At 39.8% G+C, this 25,571-nt stretch overlaps 1 protein-coding gene across 3 annotated transcripts in view; it reads right to left on the bottom strand.

The window, feature by feature from the left end:
* Positions 1-25,571, bottom strand: part of BRD7 (bromodomain containing 7) — a 36,644-nt gene that overhangs the window by 8,010 nt on the left and 3,063 nt on the right. For 2 of the 3 annotated variants that reach the window (XM_039241846.1, XM_039241855.1), the window contains exons 3-9: positions 15,194-15,323; positions 14,824-14,881; positions 12,226-12,370; positions 8,433-8,543; positions 3,539-3,723; positions 2,426-2,549; positions 1,725-1,800 (exon numbers count right to left, since the gene is read on the bottom strand). In XM_039241846.1, the coding sequence (XP_039097777.1) occupies positions 1,725-1,800; positions 2,426-2,549; positions 3,539-3,723; positions 8,433-8,543; positions 12,226-12,370; positions 14,824-14,881; positions 15,194-15,323 (829 nt within the window). The remainder of the gene's footprint in view (positions 1-1,724; positions 1,801-2,425; positions 2,550-3,538; positions 3,724-8,432; positions 8,544-12,225; positions 12,371-14,823; positions 14,882-15,193; positions 15,324-25,571) is intronic. The other variant, XM_039241864.1, reaches the window with a different exon arrangement.

Raw genomic sequence — 25,571 nt, 5'->3', positions numbered from 1 at the left:
AGTCTGGAATTTGGAAGATGAACCTGGAAGGGAACAGGGGCAAAGCTTCCACCTCAGACCGGTACTCGGGCCTCTCAGGGAGCTGCCGAAATGTGAGGGCCAGGCCAGCCTGGGCCACGCCGACCGTGCCTCTAGGAGCTGGAAAGGCAAGAAAGCAGAGCAAGGGCAGAGACAGACCCCTGGACGTAAGGAAAGGGGTGGGTCTTGAGGTGTTACCTAAATCATTACTTGCATCCTTATCTTCTTCATCACCAAACTTTCACCATAGCTATCTTAGGAAGAACAACATTCCCAATCTTGTAGCACTGTCTTTGACTTAATACCATATAAATTTCTACTACGTAAAGTTCACATAAAAGCAAAAGTGAGTTCTGTTGTGTAGACAGCACTTTTCTTCTAGTGAAGGACCTCCGTCAGCACCTCAAGAGTGGAGGGAAAAGCCAAAGGAATGAACAGGCTCCCCTCTCCCGTCCTCAAATGCATCAGGCCCTTCCCACTGCTTCAGTCTCCTATCTCTTCACTCCTTACTTTTTTGGGACCAACCTAAACATCACTTTGCTAAGGATGAAGGAAGACTTCTCCGACCCCCACCTGTGTCCCGTTACAGTTGCATCTCTTCACACGATTATTCTTGTTCCCCACACTCGCTCCTCCATTCCCCACCCCACAGACCAAAGGGGAAGGGCCTCCTCTCTCCTGCTCTGCTCCCTACTGTGCACCCAGCTCTGCCTCCAGCACCTAGGACAGGCCTTGCCTGAAGCAAGGGATAAATATTGGAGACTGTTAACTGAAGTGTCATTCATTTTTGTAGCCCCAGTTATCTCCCTCATAATGGCAGTGGGAAAATGGGTATTTGTGAAATAACAGTGTCACATTTGCTTATCACAATATGATTTTTCCCCTCAAATGAATGACAAAAAATTCTTATATCAAATTTCAAAATTATTCCCTACACCACCATTAAAACACCTGAGAAAATAAAACATGACTGAGGTTCTAAAACAGTGCTCCCTAACCTTTACAAACTTTCTACCAACTGCAGTGAAAGACATCACATCAGCGGGGTTTATTACTATTATACTCCATTACTATGAAGATACTATACGGCATACATGTTTGTTCTATTCACTGAACTTTAAAAGGTCCAATGTTTTAAAATTAGAGGGCTTTAAGATAACCTCCAGAAATAACTGGGCATACATACCATAATCTCTCTGAGCCAGAGCTAGAAACTGTGTAAAATTTTAGCTTTAATTGTGGGTCTGGTATTCCAGAGATTTCAAAAAATTTTTTTTAATGTTTTACTTTTTTTTCTTTGAGAGAGAGAGAGAGAGAGTACGAGCTGGGAAGGGGCAGTGAGAGAGGGAGTCACAGAATCCAAAGCAGGCTCCAGGCTCTGAGCTGTCAGCACAGAGCCTGACGTGGGGCTCAAACTCATGAACTGTGAGATCATGACCTGTGCTGAAGTTGGACGCTTAACCGACTGAGCCCCCCAAGTGCCGTGGGACACTGTATTTTCAAGAAACCTTGATCTATATACCATCTACTTAAAGATAAAGTAAAGCTGGGCTAGCTATTAGCATGAAATACATGAAATCTAGCCAAGTTCTTTGCGGCTGACAATACGGTTGGGTTTCTCAGGATTAGGCTGGTTTAAGATGTCACCCAGGTTACTGCCCTTTGCCGAACAGCAAGTCCACGCACAGTGTGATGTGTGAACTTACCTCCTACAATGGGATCCACAGGATGGAGAAGCCCCAACGTTGTTGTTCCATCTGGTTTTCTCCTTTCAAATTCACACTGCAATGACCCAAAGTATCCAAATGTCCTGAACAGTTTTATATGTACCACATCCATATGTATATATATGTATGTATTATGTATACATGCATATCACACTAGAATGCCTTCAATTTAGTCAAACCAATATAGTAAGTTGCTGCCATTACACTTAGGTATCAACTTTCCCACCTGGCTCCATATGCACAGGTGCTCATGGGTTGCAGAAGTGAAGGTTAGAGAAACTTGGGAATTTTAAAGAGCTATGTGGGGCCTCAGGCCACTGTTTTGCCCGCTCTGTTAAAAGAGGAGGATACTGGAGACCAGGGAAGGGGAGTGACCTGCCGAAAGTTATGTATTAATCCATTTGGTTTTAAGACCAATGTGCTAAACAGTGAATTGAAGAGACCAGAGTATAAATGTTCATTTTCCAAGTTTAAAACACATTAACTTCACTAAAATCCAGTAACAGAGAAAAAGGTTAATCATGTACTTTACAAACACATTATGAAGTTTGTCTTCTCTTGAGTGCTGTACTGAACAACTCTATGGCAGACATGGGCTACAAGGGTACAAGCAATGTGAAAAGTGCAAGTGTCAGACGACCAGTCAGAAGGCAGTGAAGAGAAAGGAAAAGTCCAATTACCTGACTGTTAACAAGCCGCCTGGTTAGCTTTCCTCCAGATTCCTTGACAAGGCGGTCAATCTGTTCCTGCTCTCTTTCTAAGTTACTGCTCTTAGATTTATCTTCAAGCATGTCTTTGTCTTTCCTGAAAACATACATTAATACTAAGTAAAAAAAAAAAAATAGTAAGATGAAAACATTAAAAGGAGTTCCAAATAGAGGCACAACTCAAAGGGGGGCCACAGGCCTATGATCAGCAAGTACACTTTGCTCCTCAGGGGCCTGCCACGGGCCCGAGCCACACTCCAAGCAGGGCAAACCAGACACCTGGTTACTTCCCTCCTTTCTGTATCCAGTGCTATTTGTCTTAAATATTGTTTTCAATACAGTCATCACGCAAATGGATTCTACCTCAAACATATTTTGAAGGCGGAGGGACACATAATTTTCTTTCTAAAATCTGATTTTCAAAATTTAAAATGCAATACATTTAAATTGTACAAATTGTAGAAATAGGATAAAAATATGTCACAAGTTTACTTTCTCTGCATTGCAACCACAGAAATCCCAAACTGCTCACTAGAACCCTCCTCCAAAGACGATGGGGAGGTGCGGAGCGTGAAGGCTGCTGCTGAGAGGTGTGAGCGGGTGCACACAGCTGCACACGCCGGCTGCTGCCTGGGAGGTACTGGTCCCACCAGGCGACGTCTGGTGCACAGCATGGCCGCACCTCAGCAACAGCCCACCTGCTCAGGAAGTGGCTTGAACTACAGGTAAGCCGAATTACCATCCATGGAATGAGGTAATGAATACACGTTTTTTCTGAGTTCTATTTAAATAAATTCACTGACAATATGAGTCCCTAAAGATAATTTCTTGATTTTAAAACAACTTTCATAACAACATACATTCAGAACCATTTTTCTGAACTGTGTTTAAACAATTCCATGTAGTGCTTTTTCCATGTAGTGAGAAGAGGGTATCACATCACCAAAATGGACTTTCATGCCAAAAACAAAGCAACCTTGAGCGGACCGGGACTTGGTTTTCCCATGGCAGGTACCGAATCAGTATTTTTCCCCCTTCCTAGGCCGAAAAAGACAGCTTAGCTTCAAGATCCCAAAGATTCTTTACTTTTTGTTTTCTTTACGGGGGCTCTTGAGGGCCTGGGCTTCGGTGTCTCCAGAGCCGTCCCTGTCTCTTGGCCAGCAGCTGCTGTCATCCCCACTCTGCGACGTGTCACTTCTATCTTTCTGCTTTCGACTTTTTTGCAAGTCTGCCATGAATTCTATGCTCTGTTTCAGGCTCTGAATTCTCTCCTAAAAATATTCAAGAACATTCTCATTGTATGTTTGTCATTAATTTTTAAAGTAAAGCATTTCTTTCTCACAATGTGAGTTTGCAATTATAAGGGGAAGAAAAAGCAATTAAATGTAATTATAACGAGAATCTGTTTGGGGACCAGGACAATACAGTCTATTCCTTCAATTCAGATCATTTAATTTCCAACATAAGAGAGTGCTTGGCAACCTGACTACATCATCAAAAAGTTCAGAGAAAGTACGAATAAATGCTAGTAAGTATGCTTTGCTGTACTAAATTAAAAAAGCAGAATTTACTGTACTAGCGTGTTAAAATTTTAGATTTCACAGAATGGCTTATCATGTGACACTAAAGAGTTATCAGGTATTTTAAAAGCTAGATGATGTGAGCACGTGAAGCACCCTCATACTCTGGCATCCTACCGCTGGTGACCCTGGCATTTTTCTCCCTGTGAAGACAACACACTTCAAGGAGAATAAAAGGTTGCTAGCGTAGTTTCTTTCCCAGAAAGCAGAATGTTCTTCTAACCAAAGAAGCCTTGTTTCTATTTTGTGAAACATGTACTTAATTTTCCACTGCATTGAGATGCTGTGAAATTTTCTTTGTGGTTAACGGCTTGAGGTTTCTGGAGGCACATTTGTTTCTAGCAACTACTCTGCCTTTTAACTCTGAGCACTGTCACTGGATAAAATATGGAGTCTCCTTAGGGCTGCAGGGCAACAGCAGGGAAGATTTTTGCAGAATAACAGAAACTAAGAACAGGAGAGGCCCGGAGATTATTTGAATAAGAACAATGTAGCCCAGAAATGCTAGAGGACTCACCTAAGGTCAAGAACCAGTGATGAAGTCCAGGCCTCTGGTGTCTCCTAAGGGGCCTTGGCCTATCACCTTCTGCTGTATTAGTAGTGCGGACTAGGAGAGCCTCAAGAACATGGACTGGCTATTTTCTTTAAAAGTTTTTTTTAGGAGCACCTGGGTGACTCAGTCGGTTAAGCATCCGACTTCAGCTCAGGTCATGATCTCACGGTTCGGGAGTTCGAGCCTCGCGTCGGGCTCTGTGCTGTCAGCCTGGAGCCTGCTTTGGATTCTGTGTGTGTCTCTCTGCCCCTCCCCTGCTCTTGCTCTGTCTCTATCAAAAATAAAAAATAAAATAAAAAATTAAGTTTTTTTTTTTAATGTTTATTTTTGAGAGAGAGAGAGAGAAAGACACACACAGAGTATGACTGGGGGCTGGGCAGAGAGAGAGAGGGAGACACAGAATCTGAAGCAGGCTCCAGGCTCTGAGCCATCAGCACAGAGCTCCATGCAGGGCTGGAACTCACGAACCGTGAGATTGTGACCTAAGCCGAAGTCCGACGCTGGACGGAATGAGTCACCCAGGCATCCCCAGACTAGCTATTTTTACCTAACTTTTAAAGTAATCTTAAAACTACTTAATTACTATATTTCATTGTGAACAAAGATTTAGGTAGAGGAGAAAAAACCTTGTTATCACTATTCCAGTATTTCACTAAGCATTACACATATCAACAAATTGGAATTATACTAAATATTTGGTAACATACGTTTTCTTCATTAAGAAATTATAAACATTTTCCTTCCACATCATTAAGTATTCTTTAAAGTGTTTTCAATAAGTGAATATATAGTATTTTACCTTATGTACCATGGTCTTACTAATATCCTGCTATCAGACATTTAGATTATTTCCAAGTTTCCACTATTCAAATAGACGTCTCATAAACATCACTATAAATAAATCTCTCCAAGAATAAACGTCTAGATGTGGTACTATATGTTAACTATACTTAAAAAAAAAAAAATTCCTAGAAGTGAAAACACTAGGTCAGCAAGAATGAATATTTTTAAGGCTTTTTGGTATTTACTGTTAAACTGCTTTCCAGAAGAGTTTTATTAATATACATTATACTACATGTTAGTGTATACATTATGTATATATGTTAGTGTCTGACAATTTCTCTGGAACCTTACCAAACTTAATATTTAAAATAATTTGCCAATTTGATTTTTAAAAACATGTTTTATTTTAATACATACTTAAAAAAATATTAGTGAGTATGACTGTCTCTGTAACTTTTTCTTGGCCATTTGTGTTTTCCCCTGTGTATGTCATTTAGGTAATTTTTCACCCATCTCTCTCTAGTACCTAAATCAGAGTCCGGTGTACTCTTAAGTGCTCAGATCATGAAGCTCTTATTTATCTTTTTATTTCCACACTCAAACTTATTATAAAGAGAAGAACCTACATCAAAAACATTTTGGAATTTTAAAACACATAAGATGCACAGAATTAAAAGAATTAGAGAAATTTTCTAAATTTTGATACAAATCATTAGAAAAAGTTGAATTTAATTCTATTTTGAAAGTCTTTTATAATTGTCTCCTAATCAGCATACTACTTATCACTTTCCAATATTAAATGACTAAAAGGGTTTGATTCTTTGCCACAATGACAGCTAACACTTGGGTGCCTCCGCACACATCAGGCCTGATTCTAGGCGTGAAGTACTGCTGAGGCTGAGAAAGGTTACACTGAGGCCACTCGGCATCTCGATGGCACAGCCAGGCCCTGAACCTTGATTCTACTATTTTGTTTGAACTAGAATGCAGCATGCTAGTATTTATCTAGGAGATCAAAGAAATTATTCTACATGTGTCCATCCTTTATAAAAATGTCTACTACTAAAAAATAAAATGTCTACTAATAGTCACTATTGGTGTGTAAATGAAAATAAATGACTGCACAATCTTTACACTGAACATTCAAAACCAACGCTCTTTTAAAAGACACCAATCATGGAAGGGTGTGCTGGGCTCTCTTGGGAGCACTGCTATTAGAAGAGTTAACTCAGGTCTAAATTTAAACGTTTAAAAACCACTGTTTTAAGGATCCCTCCCATTTAGGGTGGAGAGAACAGTCAACAGGAAGCTATAACACAGGATGGGTAGGGCTCCTCAACAGGAAGAGATCTGAAGAAAAGGAAGACAACAGAGAGAGAAAAGGGAAAGTGGAGAAGAAAGTTTATTTTCAGTGCGTCCAGCCATCCCATCCCCCAGGAAAATTCAAGAGCCACTGGAATCTTTTGCATGTTGTATTAACTACACTATCTGAAGAAAAGAAAATAATGGGAAATCCAAGTTGGTAAGTTTACTCAGTATACTGCAAATTCAACTTTCCCCTAAAAATTCAGTATCTGATTCTGGAGTGACTAACGATTGCACCTGCAGGACGCACTTTTACTTCAAATGTAATAACAAATGTCTGCAGATTCTTAAACTGGAATATGGCTTCCTTCTGGGCTCTGAGTCTTACTGCAAAGAGGGGGATAAACAGGTATTGCCTAAGATGTGTAACTGGCTTACATTACAGTTTCTTAAGTCTTTAGGAAATGGTAGGAACTAATGCTGTCTGCGAGAATTATCATCAATCCAAATGTTTTTCTTTCCCCAGTTAAATGGATCCAAGAAATCTTTTAGAGCCAAGCACACAGACACTCCGACATCCGCACACGAGACTCCTCCTTCAGTGGAGAAGTGTGCTGCACATACACACGACAACTGGGCGGCCATGTGCAGCTACACAGGACCCATCCCTACTCTCCTAGAACTCTCCTGCGTCTGGGCCCAAGCTCTTAATTCCGATTTCTTCCTCATTCTTCCTGTCTTACGCCCACTCACTTCCTTCTTCGCAAAATCCCTCTCCCGTCTTGCTTCCTTTCTCGCGGGTCTCCTCCCAATTATGGAGTCGGCACCCCAATGCTAGCAATTATCTTAGTTCACACTTCAGACCTTCTCCTCCGCATCTGAGAACACCGGAGGTCCAGTGTGGCCAATGTCTTGCCCGAGGTGCAACAAGTTAAAGAGCTAAAACCAGAACTCTGACTTCCCGCCGTGCTGAGGGGCCAGGCCTGTCTCGGTCGGTCCCCACCCAACTCAGCGTGAAGTGAAACCTCAACGCACACGACCTGCCCCGTGAGCTCTCCTCTTCTCCCAGCGGGTGCACAGCGATCCCCTCAACTCACCCCAAGGCCCTTCCTCAACCGGAGCTCTGGAGACAGCCGTGTCACTCCTGCCACTAACCTGCTCTGAATACACGGTCACGTTTATGTGCTCCTGTGAGGTCATGACGACTTGTCTGTGCATCTGCACATGCTCCTCCCACCTCGACCCCCTTATTATGTACCAGCTGTGGTCCTTCAAGGGAGAGCACTCCGCTCTGTGGGGAGGTGGCAACGAGCAAGTTACTGCTCGCTGAAATGTTGTCTCTCTCTCCTGGAAGGAGTTCCTGAGCCTCACCACAGCATCAGATTCCATCTGCACAAAGGGAAGTAGAGCTTTCTCCTAAAAGCTCTCATAATTCATCTAATCAATCTCGTCCTGGAATTCAGGGTGATGTTTCTTTCACAGCATATATAAATCTATCTGGTAACTACCAGTTCAATGGCCTCTAAATAAATAATTAGTAGGGAATGCCAATATTTATTTGTATCAATTCCAAATGAGAACTTTCCTGCTCTAATTTTCTTCTTTATGTGAAAACTTTTTTCCTTTAGTACTTCCTACTTTAATATAATCTGCCTGTAAAACTAATACTGTACTGGATTGGATCTCTATCACTGTAACCAAACACAAAGGTATATAGATTTTATGACAGTTATTATTTATGACAAAGAATTCCCTTTACCTGGCTAAGAATTTTCATCCCTGAGTGCAATAGCTTCTTTGCAGCTTTATAATAAATGGTCTCGGGTTTGTTGTAAATCATAGCATTAGTACACATTAGTTTGAAGTTATCCTGCAGAGAGAATATTAAAGAAGAAAAATGCATTTAAAACAAAACAAAGCACCTTCCTGTCTCTGTCTGAAATCACACGGGTCCTCGAAAAATTTAAGATAAAGCCAACAAAAAACCCTATCCTTTTCTTTTACTATTTACTAGTCTAATAGCAATTCATTAAGTTTTAAGATTCACTAACAAAATACATACTGCTAAATTAATTTAAATATTACACTACATTCCTTTCCAAATTCTTAGACATTTTATAATTAATTACATAAACTTAAGCAGGCCTCACACTCAGCGCAGAGCCTGATGTAGGCCTCAATTCCACAACCCTGGGATCATGGCCTGAGCCCAAATCAAGAGTCAGATGCTCAACTGACTGAGCCACCCAGGTGCCCCCAAGATGAAATTTTTAAATGGGTTTCTTCATGATAATCTAACAGCACAGAAAAAGAAATTAGAAGAAAATATTTCTACTTAATAGAATAATCTTAACTGAGTTCACGTAATTAAAAAATACTACTCTTAGTTTTAAAAGAAACATCTTAAGTTTCCATTTATGAACTAAATAATTTCAAATCTTGATGAAAACTGGGACAGGGCTAAATTATCACAATATTTCTTAGAAAATTCAAATTAACTGATCAAAAACATGAACACATGTACACTAATGTTAATGTTTGGCTACTATCATAAGCTAAGCCTAACTTGCAGAATGTTGCCACACTATGCTAATGTGCCATAAACCATATACCCTCAAAGAGTTGAAACATGTAACTGAAGTAGCCAAATTATCAAACCTGTACTATTGGGTTCAATTTCAAAGTACCTACATGTGCTGGAGAGCTCAATTCCACTGCATATTTTCATGGTTAAGTAACGTTTTATACTGCATAAATGTGGCAGTGATTATGCCAAGGCCTTACTGAGTTAAAAAGGTAAAAACCCAACAAAAAAAGAATCCCTCTAAACAAATCCCCTTCCTTCAAATTCAAACCAAATATTCAAACCTTGCTATTTAACAGCTGGTGATGACAGCTTAGAATACTTACAGGGGACAAAAACAGGTAGATATAGTATTATTTGAAAGCGTGTGAGAAGATGGACTCAAGGGTCACCAGAAATTTGGTATTAAATTTAAATTGGATTTAAATTGGATCCTCAGCATCTGGCCAAGTCTCTAATCAGTAAGAATTCTGCTAGGTCCCAGGTCTTTAAGAATGTGATGAAAGCCATGGACCCATTTCTCAAGTATATATACATACACCAAACTGAACACTAAATTGTTCATGTCATTTTCGTAGGTTCCCCTTAAAGGCTCATCTGTGGCTTCCATCCAGGGGATCTCAGGTTAAGGACCCTTGTTACAGATAGTAGGAGGAGCTTCTATTCCATTAAGAATTATTAAATATAGGGGGTGCCTGGATGGTAAGCATCCAACTTCAGCTCAGGTCATGATCTCACGGCTTATGGGTTCGAGCCCCATATCAGGCTCTGCTCTGTGCTGACAGCTCGGAGCCTGAAGCCTGCTTTGGCTTCTCTCTCTCTCTGCCCCTCTCCTGCTCGTGCTCTGTTCTCTCTCTCTCAAAAATAAACATTAAAACAAATAATTATTAAATATATATTTTTGGGAAACAGGCAAGTGAGAGAGGACATCAGAGGGCTATTACACTAAATGACCACTGGGCCTCTAACTGCAAGAGAGTACTGGATTGGGGCGCCTGGGTGGCTCAGTCGGTTAAGCGTCTGACTTCGGCTCAGGGCATGATCTCATAGTTCGTGGGTTCGAGCCCCGTGTCGGGCTCTGTGCTAACAGCTAGCAGCCTGGAGCCTGTTTCAGATTCTGTGTCTCCCTCTCTCTCTGACCCTCCCCTGCTCACACTCTCTCTCTCTCTCTCTCGCTCTCAGAAATAAATAAAACATTAAAAAAAAAAAAAAAAGAGAGTACTGGATTATTCCGCTGATCTGATCTGTTAGGCAATTTGTAGATTTCATGAATCTTAACTGTCACATGCTAGGCTTTATTGGTTTTGGGTAATGGAACTTGGTCATTCAAAAAGCTGACTGACCTTTCTGCATACTTTCCATGTAATTACAAAAAAAACAAAAACTTGAACAACCTAATGAGCTGAATAAACTAATTAATATTATATTGGACTATTTGGATGTTTCCCCAAAAGAAAACATACTAATGTAGAAAACTCCAGAAAGTTGAAAATATTAGTTCATTTCACTTATGACAAATCTTAATCATTTGTGCAAAAACACTTAGTGGCCCATTTCTACTCTCTCCTGTCATCTTAAGAGAAAGATCAGAAGAAAACTATTCACAGAAAGAAAAAAAAAAACCTGTGAAATTTTTTCCATTAAGCAATAAGAAGGTCAGAAATATGCTGAAATAAACTGTTCTGGTCTAATTTTCACCAGATGAAAAGTTGGGAAAGCTTCCATTTCTCTGAATATAATTCAGTTTTTTCAGACTAAGTGGAATGTTCTCTATGTATTGAAATGAATAGTAAAGATAGAATTAAATGCTGGTTTTATTCATAAATCTCAACTGACTGATATGTGGATTCAAAAAGTAAAAGGTAATCTGTTAACTGACTATAGTCTAGAATTTAGATCAGGTGAGTACTACAATGTTCATGCAGAAAAAATAAAAGCAAAATAGATATTATCTAAACCAATTAAATTTGTGAAAAGTCAAAAAAGAAAATTTCAAAAAACACGTGGTTCCTTTTCTCTGAAGATCAAAATGAAAAATTTACTGCTGAAATCAACATATACCAAGGCTATTTTAAGATGGAAAACACTTCCACTGTAACATTAGGCACACACATCATCCTGGTGGCTTACAGCCTCTTAACTTTTTTTTTTTTTATGTTTATTTATGTATTTTGAGAGAGAGTGAGCAGGTGGAGAGCAGAGAGGGAGAGAAGAAGAGAGAGAATCCCAAGCAGGCTCCTCCCTGTCAGCACACAGCCTGATGTGGAGCTTGAACCCATGAACAGTGAGATCATAACCTGAGACGAAATCAAGAGTCAGAAGCTTACCAACTGAACCACCCAGACGCCCCTTCATTTTTTAAGTTTTTAATCTGCTTCTCATTTGAAGAAAATATGCCCAACAAATCTAGCCAAAATGAACTCAGAAAGCAACTGACTTTCATCAAACTAGAACATGTAATTAAACCTCTGTTGACTACTTCTGGACAAGCCAACTTATCCTCTATTTGAGAAACACGCACAACTTAGTTTCTAGAAACAGAAAAGGAAAACTACTCTGCCGCAACTTTCATTTAAGTATCAATTTTATCTGCACTGGTCTGAAATTAAAAATCAGACATTTTTCATTTTAAAGGTGAGAATATATATTGCAGAATATATGAAACTCAAAATTTCTCTAGAATGCCCCAAAATAATAAAAGATATCAGATGGCTGAGTTTGCCTGGTTTCCTATCAACAAGCTCAAAAACGTTTTCTGAGACAGAGAAATACAAAGATTTTGGATATCAGAGTAAACTTAATTCTCTGCAAAATAAAAGGTCAATTACAAAGTTTCCTAATACCAAACATGTAGATTTCTACCAAGATTTTGTACCTGCAGTATCCAAGACTCTCAACTGAACAGATACGCTACTCTGTATCATAGGTTAGTCTATTGTCCAATCACGACATAAATAACTATATTTACCTTCAGTTCTTCTATGGACTGGTAATCATTGTTCTTAATCTTTTCTTTCATGGTACTAAAATCCATTGGATGCTTAATGATCATGGAGTAGCCAGGAGCAATAAAATCAGTCACAGGAAATGAAAAGAAAGCACTTGGGTCTTTCCTGTGAAGATATGAAAACGGTAATTTTATTTCTACTGCAAATAAATCTACTGGTCTAGGAGAAGTCAGAGGAAAAGCTTCAGATGTAAAAAGAATGTGTAGTATGCTAACATTCTTTGAAAAGTGAAGAAATGATTTTAAAGACGAATAACTAATAACAAGGTTAATATGTTTTACATACTAGTTGTACCTTTAAGACAGAGAATCATTTTAAGATATGCATATCTAATTGGTAGCACCTCATACACAGGGAAAAATGAAACAAAATATAAAATCCAGACTAACTGACCAATGTCTTGGCCTCTGGGAGGTAAACACTACGTACTTTTATCAACCAAAGGGGGAAAGGCAGAAATAATAACTATAAATGCACATCTGCAATCTCCCATGCTGATTTCTAACTATAAGCTCGGACTCTTGGGGGGGGGGGGGGCACAGGATTAATACATCCATGTGAAGTTGGCTCCCTTATCAATGGCTCCCACTTCTATTTTGTCTACAGGGGAGAGCTCAGAAACCTGATATTAAAAAGGTCCTCAAAATACCTCCAAACTTAAGAACCAATGCTTTCTAGGTCCTCAATTCTGGCTGTGCATCAGAACCACTAGAGGAGCTTTAAAAAAAGCGTTCCAGCTGGGGGGCAGGGAGGGGAGGAGGAGGCTCAGCCTAGACCCACTAAATCAGAATCTCCTGGGAAGGAGGGCTGGTCCAGACATTGGTACTTGTAAGATGGAATATTCCTAGTAGTGTCGGAACATTTGGCGTTGGTAATTCCAGCACTGACAGGGTTGAGAACCAGTGCTTTACAATTAGGTCATTAGACTGATTTTTTCCTCTGGCAATTTGGTATACCAAAGTTTTTTTTACTCCAAATAATTATATTAATACACATGGTTTAAAAAATAATCTAGAGCACCAGCTTTTAATATGTATTTACCACATGCAGGCCCAATGATAGGTATTTGATGTATTTTACATGTAATCCTTACAAAAGCCATACAGGTGGTGTGTCCTCACTTAGATATGAGAAAACTGAGGCTCAGAGGGCCAATCATTTGTTCTAGATAATAAATGTGACAAAAGATAGAGCTGGAATCTATCCTTAGATATTTGTTCATCTCTAGCAGGATGCCTAAGCAGTGAGACTAAAAAATAAAGAATAAGCAAAAATATTCAGTCTGGAACTGATACATACAACTGTGTGCTACCCATAGTAGTTACTATGAAGAGCAGGAGGACCTCTTCAGAGCAAATTATCTCCACCCCCCAAAATCAGTCATTTTAATATGGCCCTACTCAATTACATTATTTACCAGCATTTGTGCTGAGCCTCAAGGATAATGGATCCCTAAAGACTATTCAAAAAATGTGGCTATGGGTTCTAATCCCCAAAGTGCTCTGAGAAATGTGAATATCCCTGGACTAAGAGAAACCTTATTAAGTAGATTTCTTTTAGGGTGACATCAGTAGCCTACATCCTGATTGTGTCCTAAGAAATAAAATTTAAAAGGCAGCCCTAACACTTCATACTCATGCATTCTAGAGTTGGAATACTTAATGCTTACCTGTTCATATTTTTGGGACAAATAATGAATGATTTATTCAAGTGTAAAGACTTGAATTATAATTTTTTCAATTACTCTGTAACACCAAAAAGAGAGTGAAGCCACTAACTTCCGATCTTAACTGCAAAGCTGAACAGCTGTTGAACACAGATAACAGTAAAGGCGTTCACTTACAAAATGATTTATAATGTGCTCTGGGGTTAACAGAGAAGTACAACACAATGAGAAGAAAATTCATAATTACAATGCATGCCCTACACCCATGAATCCTCTGCAAATGACATAAATGTCATTTATGACATTCTTTGGGTTGAAAATTCAAATTCTGAGTAAAGACAGGTATCAAAAACAAGTATTTCAATGAAGACTGAGTTATTCTTTTTCTCTTTAAGAACTTAACATTGGTTTACTCTAGATACTAAAAATTTTAGAACAAAATTTTCCATTTAAGAGAGGGTCACAAATCCTATTTACTTTGTTTCTTCTCCCAGACTTAATAATTATTGAATATTCACAGCATGATAAGCATTGAACAAATATACAGAAGGTATTTTCACTTATTAGCAAAGCAAAAATATCTCTATTATTTATTCCCGGTTTAAAGCTTGAACATCAGAAGTTAGTTTTAAGAGAAATTTGCCGTTAAGAATATTATGTAACACTCTTCAGGTTGCCAGTTAAAACAAACCAAAGGCGAACATTTAAAAGTCAGCTTCTTAAACTACTTTCTATTGCCAGGCAAAATATTTATCATCCACTTTAAAATCAAGTACATTTGGATTTAGGCCACAAAATGTGGCTTTAAATAATCAAAAATAGAGACGTGGTTTGGATCCTATATTTCTTATTTTAATTTCTAAGTTATAAAAATGTTGGAAAAAACATTTACCTCTGTAATTGTCTCATCAGTTGATTCAAAGCTTCTTGAAGGGGTGTCTGTTCTACTTCTAAAGCAAAGGAGAAAGGAAAAGAGTATTGTTTAGCTTATTTTCTTTCCATATGACTTACCTAATACTCACCATTAAATGTCTTATACAGAAATTTCATTTATCTTACAAATATTTGAAGTACTAGAGCATCAATTCAAAACTGAAGCTACTTTAAAGGTCTTATGCAGTGACAGAAATAGAAAACTTAAAAAAAATTCAATTAAACAGCTTTTAATCTTAAAAGTTAAACCCAGTAACCTTCCCTGGCTACAACCCTTAAAATAATTTCAGCCTCCTCATTCAAGTACGTTAATTCAGAGTTATTCCCACCTTCTTGTTTAGCTAAAGAGCTTGCGAGAGGCTTCTCAGGAGGCAAGTCTAATCTTACAGGGGCCTGGCACTGGACATCTTTTTCTGTCTCATTCTCCACACGGTCCCGATCTCGCTTCTTTTTGTCCTCCTAAATGGAATAAAGGGTAATAATTTAGAAATACTTCAGAATTAATACCTTTTAAAACAAATAAATAATTTCAGTGAAAATGAAAATAAGACACCACTTAAAAGAAAATAGGTTTTTAATAATGAAATCTTAATGTATTTTATTGCCATCTACTGGAAAAGGAGAGAATAACAGCTCCTGGGTGGGGGGTAGTAATGGTTCTATATCCTAGAAATAATCAATTAGAAAAACAGGACTATTCACAAAAGCAAGATAACATACCTAGGAATAAATCTAATAAAAGATGTCTAGTACCTTTTGGGAAAAATTATGAAACCTTACTGAGTGGTCACTGTGGAAGATCTGAATGAAGGAGATATACCATGTTCATGAATTGATAGTCAATTCTCTCCCAAGTAATCTACAAATAAAATGTTCTATCAATCAAAATTGTAGGATAGAATTTTTCATGAAATTTGACAAGCCAATCATATAATTTATCTTGAGTGAATTATCAAGAATAATCCGCACAGTTTTGAAAAAAGTCACAATAAGATTTGTCTTACCAGACAGTATTTGTAATACTAACGGGGACAAACAGACCAATAGAGAGGATTAGAGGGTACAGAACCAGACTCGTGCACATAGACAAGTCTTGGTCTATCAGGGGTGGCATTATAAAGCAAAGACTAAAGGGTAGTGCTGGGAGAACTGGTTATCTACATGAAAAGGAAAATAAAATTAGATCTCTACCTCATATCATCCACAAAAGGAAATTCCACATAGATTAAAGACTTAAAGGTACAAAGCAAAACTTTAAAACTTCAGATAAAAGTAAAGGATCTTAATGACCCAAGAGTAGGGAAAGATTTTCTTATCCATAAGCAAAGCCAAAAGACTAGCCTGAAACACAGAAAACACAAAAAACTCAGATTAACAAAAATTGTGCAAAGAGCATTTATTCAGGTAAAAAGGCAAAAAGCCCAATAGAAAATGAGTAAAGGCTATCACAGGTAACTCCCAGAAACCTGAATATCAAAAAACATGCAAACTAATTTAAGCTGCCTAGAACTCTGGGGATTATACATTTTAAAACTAGAAAGGATTTCCTAGCTCTCCGACTGACAAAAATTAAAATGCCTGAAAATGTCAAGTTTTGATGAAAACACAGAGAAATGGGGCTCTCATCCCTTGCAGATGGGTGGGTAAATAAGTACAACCATTAGAACAATTAACAATAATGTAAGGCTGAAGATGCCTTTACCCTACTTCTTAGCTTTTCTACTTTTTTTCTAGCATATACCCTAGACAAACTTCCTTTTACACAGTCTACATGTAAGGCAAGTACAAGAATATTTATTGCCACATTCTGAAATAGTAAAAAATTATGAACAATCCAATGCTTACTAAAAGGAAAATTTTTAAAAATTTTTTATTTTTTTAATTTACATCCAACTTAGTTAGCATATAGTGAAACAATGATTTCAGAAGTAGATTCCTTAATGCCCCTTACCCATTTAGCCCCCTCCCACCCTCCCACAACCCCTTCAGTAACCCTCAGTTTGTTCTCCATATTTAAGAGTCTCTTATGTTGTCCCCTTCTTTGTTTTTATATTGTTTCTGCTTCTCTTCCCTTATGTTCATCTGTTTTGAATCTTCGAGTCCCCGTGAGTGGTCATGTTATCTTTAATTTTGCTTAGCATCATACCCTCTAGTTCCATTCATGTAGTTGCAAATGGCAAGATTTCATTCTTCTTGACTGCCATGTAATACTCCATTGTGTGTGTGCGTGTATGTGTGTGCATGTGTGTGCGTGTGTGTGTCTTTATCCATCCATTCATCGATGGACATTTGGGCTCTTTCCATACTTTGGCTATTGTTGATAGTGCTACTATAAACACTGGAGATGCATGTGCTCCTTTGAAATAGCACATCTGTATCCCTTGGATAAATACCTAGTACAATTGCTGGGTCGTAGGGTACTTCTATTTTTAATTTTTTGAGGAACTGCCAAACTGTTTTCCAGAGTGGCTGCACCAGTTTGCATTGCCACCAGCAGTGCACAGCAGGTAAAATTAATAAGCTAAAGTTACATTGTATCAAGATGTATAGTGTTCAGAACTCTAATTTCTAGAGACAAAAGTTGAGAATACTGTTACACTGTTGTTTTACAGTTTGAATGTGTAAGTGTATATTACTTATAGATGTATGTGGAAGTGGTAAAATTACAAAAACAAGTATGCAAGTGATACACAGGGAACTCATGGTAATGGTGGTCTCCTTGTCAGAGAGAGGAATAGGATTCTTGAAGAATACACAGAAAGCTTCATCTATATCTATAATCTCTTTCTTTTTTCAAAAATATTTATTTTGAGAGAAAGAGCAGGCAAACAGGGGAAGGGCAGAGAGAGGGCGAGAGAGAATCCCAAGCAGGCTCTGTGCTGTCAGCGGGGCTCGATCCCATGGCCCTGGGATCATGACCTAAGCCAAAATCAAGTCAGACGCTCAACTGAGCCACCCAGGTGCCCCTATACTTTAATTTTTTTTTTTTTTTTACAAAAACAAACAAAAAACCAAAGCCAAAAACCAAAAAAAAAAAAAAAAAACAAGCAAAAGGTAAAAAAGCTATAGCTGGGTAGCTGGTATCCAGGTGTTAGTTTAATTATTCTGTGCTTTCTTTTTTAAAAAATTTATTTTGTACTAAAATTGTCCAAAAGTGTTTATTCTATGCCTCTGATAATCAAGATTCTCAACAGGATCTTATCGACTCCAAAACTATTCTCCTGGCTCATGTCCTAATTTATCATCCTAGTGTCCAGAGCAGTGGTTCTCAAAGTTTGCTCCCTGAGCAGCACCATCAGCATTATCTGGGAAGTTGCTAGAAGTGCAAATTCTGAGTTCCCATTATGGCTTGCAAGCTTCAGTGTGCACCAGAATCACCTGAAGGTCTTATTAAAACACCAACGCCTTGGCCCTGTTTCCAGAACTACCCAACCGGTAGGTCTCAGGTAGAGCCTAGGAGTCTGCCTTGCCAACAAGTCTCCAGGTCTTGTGAGTGCTGCTACAGGAATCGAACTCTGAGTGTCACTGATACAGAGCTTCTATTCTCAGGGTCCAAAGCATCTAGTACAGAATATATGACAGGTTTAAAAGCTCCAGAGAAAAATGTTATAAACTGTACTCATAGTGCTCTTGATCTCAGTTACCATCAAGTTGATTGGTGTCTGTTTTTTATGACTTCATGCCACATTCTGGAACAGCACATTTTTGACTTTGGAAAGTTTTGAGTCTTTTCTGCCCAGAACACCTGCCATCAATCTTTTGTAGGCTGGCAAATTTCCTTCTGTTCAATGAAAAAAAACCCCCCAGAGACACAGATTCCTTCCTATGAAATGTAAATTGTGAAGTGAGGGCAGTCTGGAAGGCAATAAGGCCTCTCCTAGGTGGAAAGAACTAGGGCCATAGTGCCAGGAATCTAGAGCAGGAGTTGGCAAACTTTTTTTGGTAAATGGCCAGACAGCATATAAATGAGCTTTGTGGTCCTAAGGTCCCAACTACTAGCCTTCACTGTTGTGTCATGAAAGCAGCGCTGGCCAATACATAAATGAATGGGTGTGGCTGTGTTCCAACAAATCTTTATTTATAAACCCAGGTGCACTGGCCATGGTTTGCTGACCCATGGTCTATGGGCTCAAGTTCTAGCCCCAGCTTTATCCTTAACACACTGTGACCTTCTAGCAATTCATTTATTCTCATCAGGCCTCTTCATCATCCACGAAATAGAGATTTAATTGTTGATTTTATTTACCTTAGAGAATCAATGGAATGTGAAATGAGGTTAAGAAATAGGAAAGTTGATGGGGCGCCTGGGTGGCTTAGTCGGTTAAGCGTCCGACTTTCGCTTAGGTCATGATCTCGCGGTTCTTGGGTTCGAGCCCAGCGTCGGGCTCTGTGCTGACTGCCAGCTCAGAGCCTGGAGCCTATTTCAGAGTCTGTGACTCCCTCTCTCTCTGACCCTCCCCTGCTCACGCTGTCTCTCTCTCTCCTAGAAATAAATAAATAAATAAATAAATAAATAAATAAAAAGAAGGGTTTCCTTCTTAAAAAAAAAAAGACATAGGAAAGTTGAAAAAGTACCAAAGGACAGTATTACCTGGTCACTTTACCCTGTCAGCCTAGTCTACATTAACCACCTTATTATTCAGTATGGCAAGCGAATATAGCCTTCCTTCTGGGCTAGAGTCCAAAGAGAAAAAGAATATCCAAACCTACACTTGCAAAGCACCTTAAACTGAATGGAGATTCAGGAACATGTTACTACTGCCAGACGAGAAATTAGGAGACCTGCCTTCTAGTTTACCACAATGCGACTCTGAACAAGTTACCTCACTCACTTAGTTTCACCTACAAAACAAGAGGCTTTGAACTCTACAGTTCTCTCTCCACTTAAAATTCTGATTCCAACCTTCTAATTTTCTTCACGATTCAGAACACAGTGAAGAATCTTGGGGCATGTGGGTGGCTCGGTCGGTTAAGTGTCCAACTTCAGCTCAGGTCATGATCTCATGGTTTGTGGGTTCAAGCCCTGTGTCAAGCTCTGTGCTGACAGCTAGCTCAGAGCCTGGAGCCCGTCTCTGGATTCTCTGTCTCTGTCTCTGTCTCTGTCTCTCTCTCTCTGACCCTCCCCTGCTCATGCTGTCTCTCTCTCAAAAATAAATTTAAAAAGTTAAAAAAAAAAAGAATCTTACTGAGAATGTCCCTTACTAAAAGTCACACAGACATGTAAAACCAAAAGTTAACAGTTATGCTTAGTAGTTAATGCATTTTGCCAATTACATATAGAAAACTGAACCAAAATACTGGAGCCATTTAACTTCAGGTAGCCAAGAAAGAAGGGTTTACAGTTATAGTTTATACACAAGCTCTGATTCTGGCTTTGCCACTTATTAGCCACGAAATTATGGACAAACTATGTAATGGGGGGGGCACTAATTTTCTTATCTTTAAAACACACACAATACATAGCTCAGAAGATTGTTTTGAGGATGAAAGATAGTCTATGTGAAATTTCAGCAAAGCACTTGCCCATACTGTACACCCCTTCACTCCCGCGTATAGATAAACACTGGTGGGCAACACACACACAGCCCTGCCCTTAGGCAGCTGACGGTGTAACAGCAGAGACACACATTAAACAACTCATTTAAAAAAAACCCAAACAGATTCCATGGAGAGAGTAACTGTTGGGTAAATCTAACTTCGACGGGACAAGTGTGGGAAGGCTTCTACGAGGAAGTAACATCTGAGCTGAGATCTGAAGGACAGAATTTAGCCAGGCTGGGGGTGGAGGTGGGTGGGTGGAAACAGCATTCCAGGCAGAGGAAATATCCTGTGCACAAGAAGGTCCAGGCAGGAGAGAGGAACAGAGGCTATTTCTGTAACTACAAACACACTGTACTTAAAACTGATTTACTCACAATTCAATGGGAAGTTATTTTATTAATTCGTGAATGACACTTTTGAAGCAAATCTTTGCTCATATTATTAATATTATACGATCATTGCACTATAAACACATCTTTCACTAGAGTTCCTCGTGGGCAGGGTCCCATGTCATTTTTAGCTCTATACTCACAAGCTCAACAATGCCTAATGCATAATACTTGTAGAATGAATTAATTACAGGAGACAGCATGAAACAGGAATATGAAAGTATGCAAATTAACGGCTGAAGTCCTTAGTGATAAGTACTGTCCTTCAAGTCAGCTACTTTCAGAAGAGATATAGATACAGGGATCTCTAGTTATACTCAAATAATGCTTCCGACGTACAAAACAATTTTAGAGTTTAACAGGCGATTCTGAATTTAATCGAAAAATCAGTCTTACTTCAAAGTGACACCTCATTTTTGGCCTTAGATTGAAGACAGCATCTGCTGCCTACCTAGCCTGTACCTACCTCTCTGATGCCTCCCCCTGGGTCCCCAAGGCAAAACAAGAAACAATTTCCCCTGGACTCCCAGAACACTTTAATCATACCTCTACTAGAAGTTCCCAGGCCAGGAAGCTTCTCTCCTCTCACATCTGATTCCCCAGCCCAACTCAGGTCCTCCTGTAGGGCAGGAACTCTAGCTTATTTACCTTCATCATTTGAGTGGAATAACAGAGTCTGGCATGTAAAGGGTGTCTGGTCAATGTCTGCTGAGTAATTAAACGAATAAATAGCCTTTCCATCAGAGGAGCAACATTACTCTTACCCTCTTCATCTTTCTTTCTCTAGGGGTGCCTGGCTCACTCATCTGGAAGAGTGTGTGACTCCTGATCTTGGGGTTGTGGGTTTGTGCCCCATGCTGGGTGTAGAGATCACTAAAAATAAACAAACAGGGGCACGTGGCTCACTCGGAAGAGCATCTGACTTTTGATCTCAGTGTCATGAGTTAAGCCCCACACTGGGTGTGGAGCCTACTTAAAAACGAACAAATTTTAGGGGCATCAGGCTAGCTCAACTAGAAGAGCCTGTGACTCTTGATATGGGGGCTGAGTTTGAGCCCCACATTGGGTGCAGAGATTACTAAAAAAAAAATAATAATAATAAATAAACTAACTTAAAAAAAAAAGAGAGAGAACAACCTCAGGAGGAAATAAGAGTGGAGGATTTTCTGCTGGGAGATGTCATACCAAACACATCAATGAACTGTGTTTTGACAGAATTTCCATTTTGCTTAATGATTTCAGTCATTCATTTCTTCTAGTTATGAGCTACCTCATTCTCTATGCCTTCATTAACTCAGCAATAAAATGAGATACTAACAGCACCCACTCCACAGATCCACAGAGCTATTTTTAAGAATTAAAATAGTAAAGAACTCGGAACTGTGCCTGGCAAACAGTAAACACTCGAATGTTAGTGTTTTTGTTTTTTTTACTTTGAGACAGAGAGAGGGCACATGCACATGCAAGCGGGGGAAGGGCAGAGAGGCAGACAATCCCAAGCGGGCTCTGCACTATCAGCACAGAACCCTAATGTGGGGCTTGAACCGATGAACTGTGAAACCATGACTTGAGCCGAGGCTGGATGCTTAACCGACAGAGCCACCCAAGTGCCCCATGATTCTTGACTTTTAATTGTACAAGATGAAAATACACGCATATTATAGTAACAGCTCAGAGCACATGGTTTACCTCACGTTGCTTGAACATGCAGTGTAACATCACTGTAGTCTGAGTTCTAAAGACCAGCTCAAATGCCACTGCCTGAGCAAAATCTTCTGTGATTCCCCGGCCCAGCCCCAGGGACTCCTAGAAAACTCAGAACTAGCTTTATCCCCCACTCCCCCTCCCCCCACCCCCCCACGGTTAGGCGCACTGTGAAAGGGTAGAGGTCAGTGTCCACTTTAACAACTCTTTTACACTGAAGACCTCTTTAAGGGCAGGATTCGAGTTCCTGTTCTGGCACTAACTATACAATTTTGAGCAAGTGACTAACCCCCCTGGGCCTTCAGTTTTCTCACCTGTAAAAGAGAAGACAGGATGATCTGGCGCTTCTACCTTTGGACATATATCCAAAAGAACTGAAAACAAGTTTTCAAGAGATACTTATATACTTACATTAACAGTGGCATTATTTATAATAGCCAAAAAGGAGAAGCACACCAAAAATCCACTGACATTTAAAAATTTTTAATTTGAGAGAGCATGTGAGTGGGTGTGGGGAGGCAAGATGGGAGACAGGGAGGGAGGAAGGTCGGGGAGAGAAAGAGAGGGAGAGAGAATATCTTAAGCAGGTTCCATGCTCAGCACAGAGCCATGCAGGCCTCAATACCATGACCCTGGGATCATGACCTGAGCCAAAATCAAGTCAGATGCTCCACCAACAGAACCACCCAGGCGCCCCACAGAATTTTACTTACTGCCCCTCAGTTTTACTTCATTGTCCTCTCATGCTTATATTACTAGACCAAAAGATAGGAGCATTTGTTCATTGGCTGTTTATTTATATTTTATTTATTTTTAAAGTTTATTTATTTATTTTGAAAGAAAGAAAGAGTATGTGTGCATGAGAGGGGGAAGGGCAGAGAGAGAGGGAAAGGAGAATCCCAAGCAGACTCCATACTGTCAGTGCAGGGCTCGAACTCACGAACAAGGAGATCATGACCTGAGCTGAAATTAAGAGTTGGACGCTTAACTGACTGAGCCACCCAGGTGCCCGTTATTTTACTTTTTGTATGATGTAGAACCTGGAAATAAAGGACTTGCAGATGTAAAGCTGGATCTTTAGGAAATACATAATAAGAGTTAAGCCAGCACACAAATTCTTTACCAATCACTCAGCATTCCAATGCTGAGGGGTGGTGAGAATAAGCCAACAGACTTTCTGAGGGGTGGTATCTAGATTATGGCCTGATTCAAACGAAGGGATGTTGTAATATTCTGGCTGGTATTAAAGGCCATTGTGCTACACAGAGAAATACTACTGATCGTAACTGCTTGGACATTTTAAACTAATATAACCAGGGCCTTCCCTACTCAAAGGAAGAAAACCATTTAACTCCCGACACTTTTGAAAAATTATAGGGTCTTATGTTGTAAGTGTGTGTGCTTCCCCAAAACTTATCTCTTCCTTATCTTCCCTAAGTAACAGATTCCTGACTTTTATTAGGATACAAAGCCCCACCTCCTTCCGGAACTAAGACACTGCCCAGGCTCTCTAGCAGCTAGGGTGGCCATGTGGTTACCTTGTGGCTGACGAAACACAAGCAGATGTATGCCTTTCAGAAAAACGCTGTAAAATGGCAAGGCATGCTTTATCCTTTCCCTGCATCCTTCCTTCTTCCTGCCACATGAACGGACCAGAGAGTCACCAGTCCCCCAGAACCACACATACCCCAGCCCCTTCCAGGCCCATGGGTGTTACACAGCTGATTCTCCCCAAGAAGAGGCCAGAGGCAACTGCTGGTCCTAAAATTCCCTGGAGATCCAGAACACAGCTCAGAGAGGAGTGTCCTTCTGAAGTCTCCCTATCTAGACAACACTAGCAAAAGAACTCCTTCTCCCCATCTCTGGTCTGGCCCACAAAGAAGGGATGACCCAAATAACCTCTACAGAACCAAATACACCCCAAAGAATCTGGAATGTCCCATGGTCCCTGAGTCCTGGGGAAACGGGACCTTGGGCAAATTCTCTTCATTTCTGAGTTTCCACATTACCTCTTATACAATGAAACCCAACCTACCTGTCCTATCCTGCAGGGTGTTATGTCCAAATAAGACTACAGATGCAAAGGCATCTTAATTTACAAGGTAATTAAAATACAATGAGGGCTAATGACATTTAGAGCCACAGTCAAGAAAGGGCAGAGTGGCTGGAACAGAGAGGGAAAATTCCAGGAACTTATCCCAAAGATATCCTTATAAAGGTATACAAAGATTTGTGTCTGTGAGGCTCAATACGGCTTTATTTGTAACATTCAGATGTAATATTACATAAAATAAAATACAGCACATCAATATAACCAAATACTACGCAGCTAATAAAAAGAATAAGGTAACTGACAAAAGAAGAAATGAAGAACACGAGTGTGTCAGCCGGCCTTATGGTGCCAGAACTAAAAACAGAAAGCCGTTAAAAGCGGCGACCTCAACTTCCAGTTAAATGAGATGAACAAAGTACAGATGAGACGATGGGATGAAAGATGCCCACACATTCGGGAGATGAAAGGCAAGCGTAGGAGCGTGCAGATCACAGAAAGCAAGAGACCTCCCGGGTGCAGAAGTGGACAGCGGGGAGAAGAGTTGGGCAAGCTCGCACGTGGAGACCTAAGGAACCAGAGTCTCCAGCCTGCATACGGGTCAGAGGTGGGGAGAGCCGCAGGGCTGAGTGCAGAGCACTGGGTGCTGGGCGTCCGTCTCCTACCCCCGCTGGACCCCAAAATACCAGCAGTCGGGTAAGGTCCCTGTTCGAGGAGGGATTTCTGTCTGGAGAACAGACATTTGGGGGGTTCCTCACCGAAACGATCAGGTCTCTGTTTAGTGACTCTACAGCTAGAAAACTGTCCAGATGCAAAGTCTTTAATCAGCCTTTTTGTACTTCACAGTGAAAAACAGACTAGGAAGGCACAACAGGTATCCAAGGGATGCTGTTAATGTAAAAGGAGACCAAGAAAATAAACTGAAGAACTGGAAATAAAGACAATTGAAGGAGCAAAAGAAAAATTAAAAGGGAAAAAAAAGGAAATAACTATCAATTGATATCCTCAGAGAAAAAAAAGAAG

Source organism: Hyaena hyaena, unplaced genomic scaffold, assembly GCF_003009895.1.
Source record: "Hyaena hyaena isolate Hyena2069 unplaced genomic scaffold, ASM300989v1 scaffold_7, whole genome shotgun sequence".
In the NCBI taxonomy this organism is placed as follows: Eukaryota; Metazoa; Chordata; class Mammalia; order Carnivora; family Hyaenidae; genus Hyaena; species Hyaena hyaena.
Note: the sequence above shows the minus strand (reverse complement) of the source record. Positions and strands in the feature narration are given on the sequence as shown.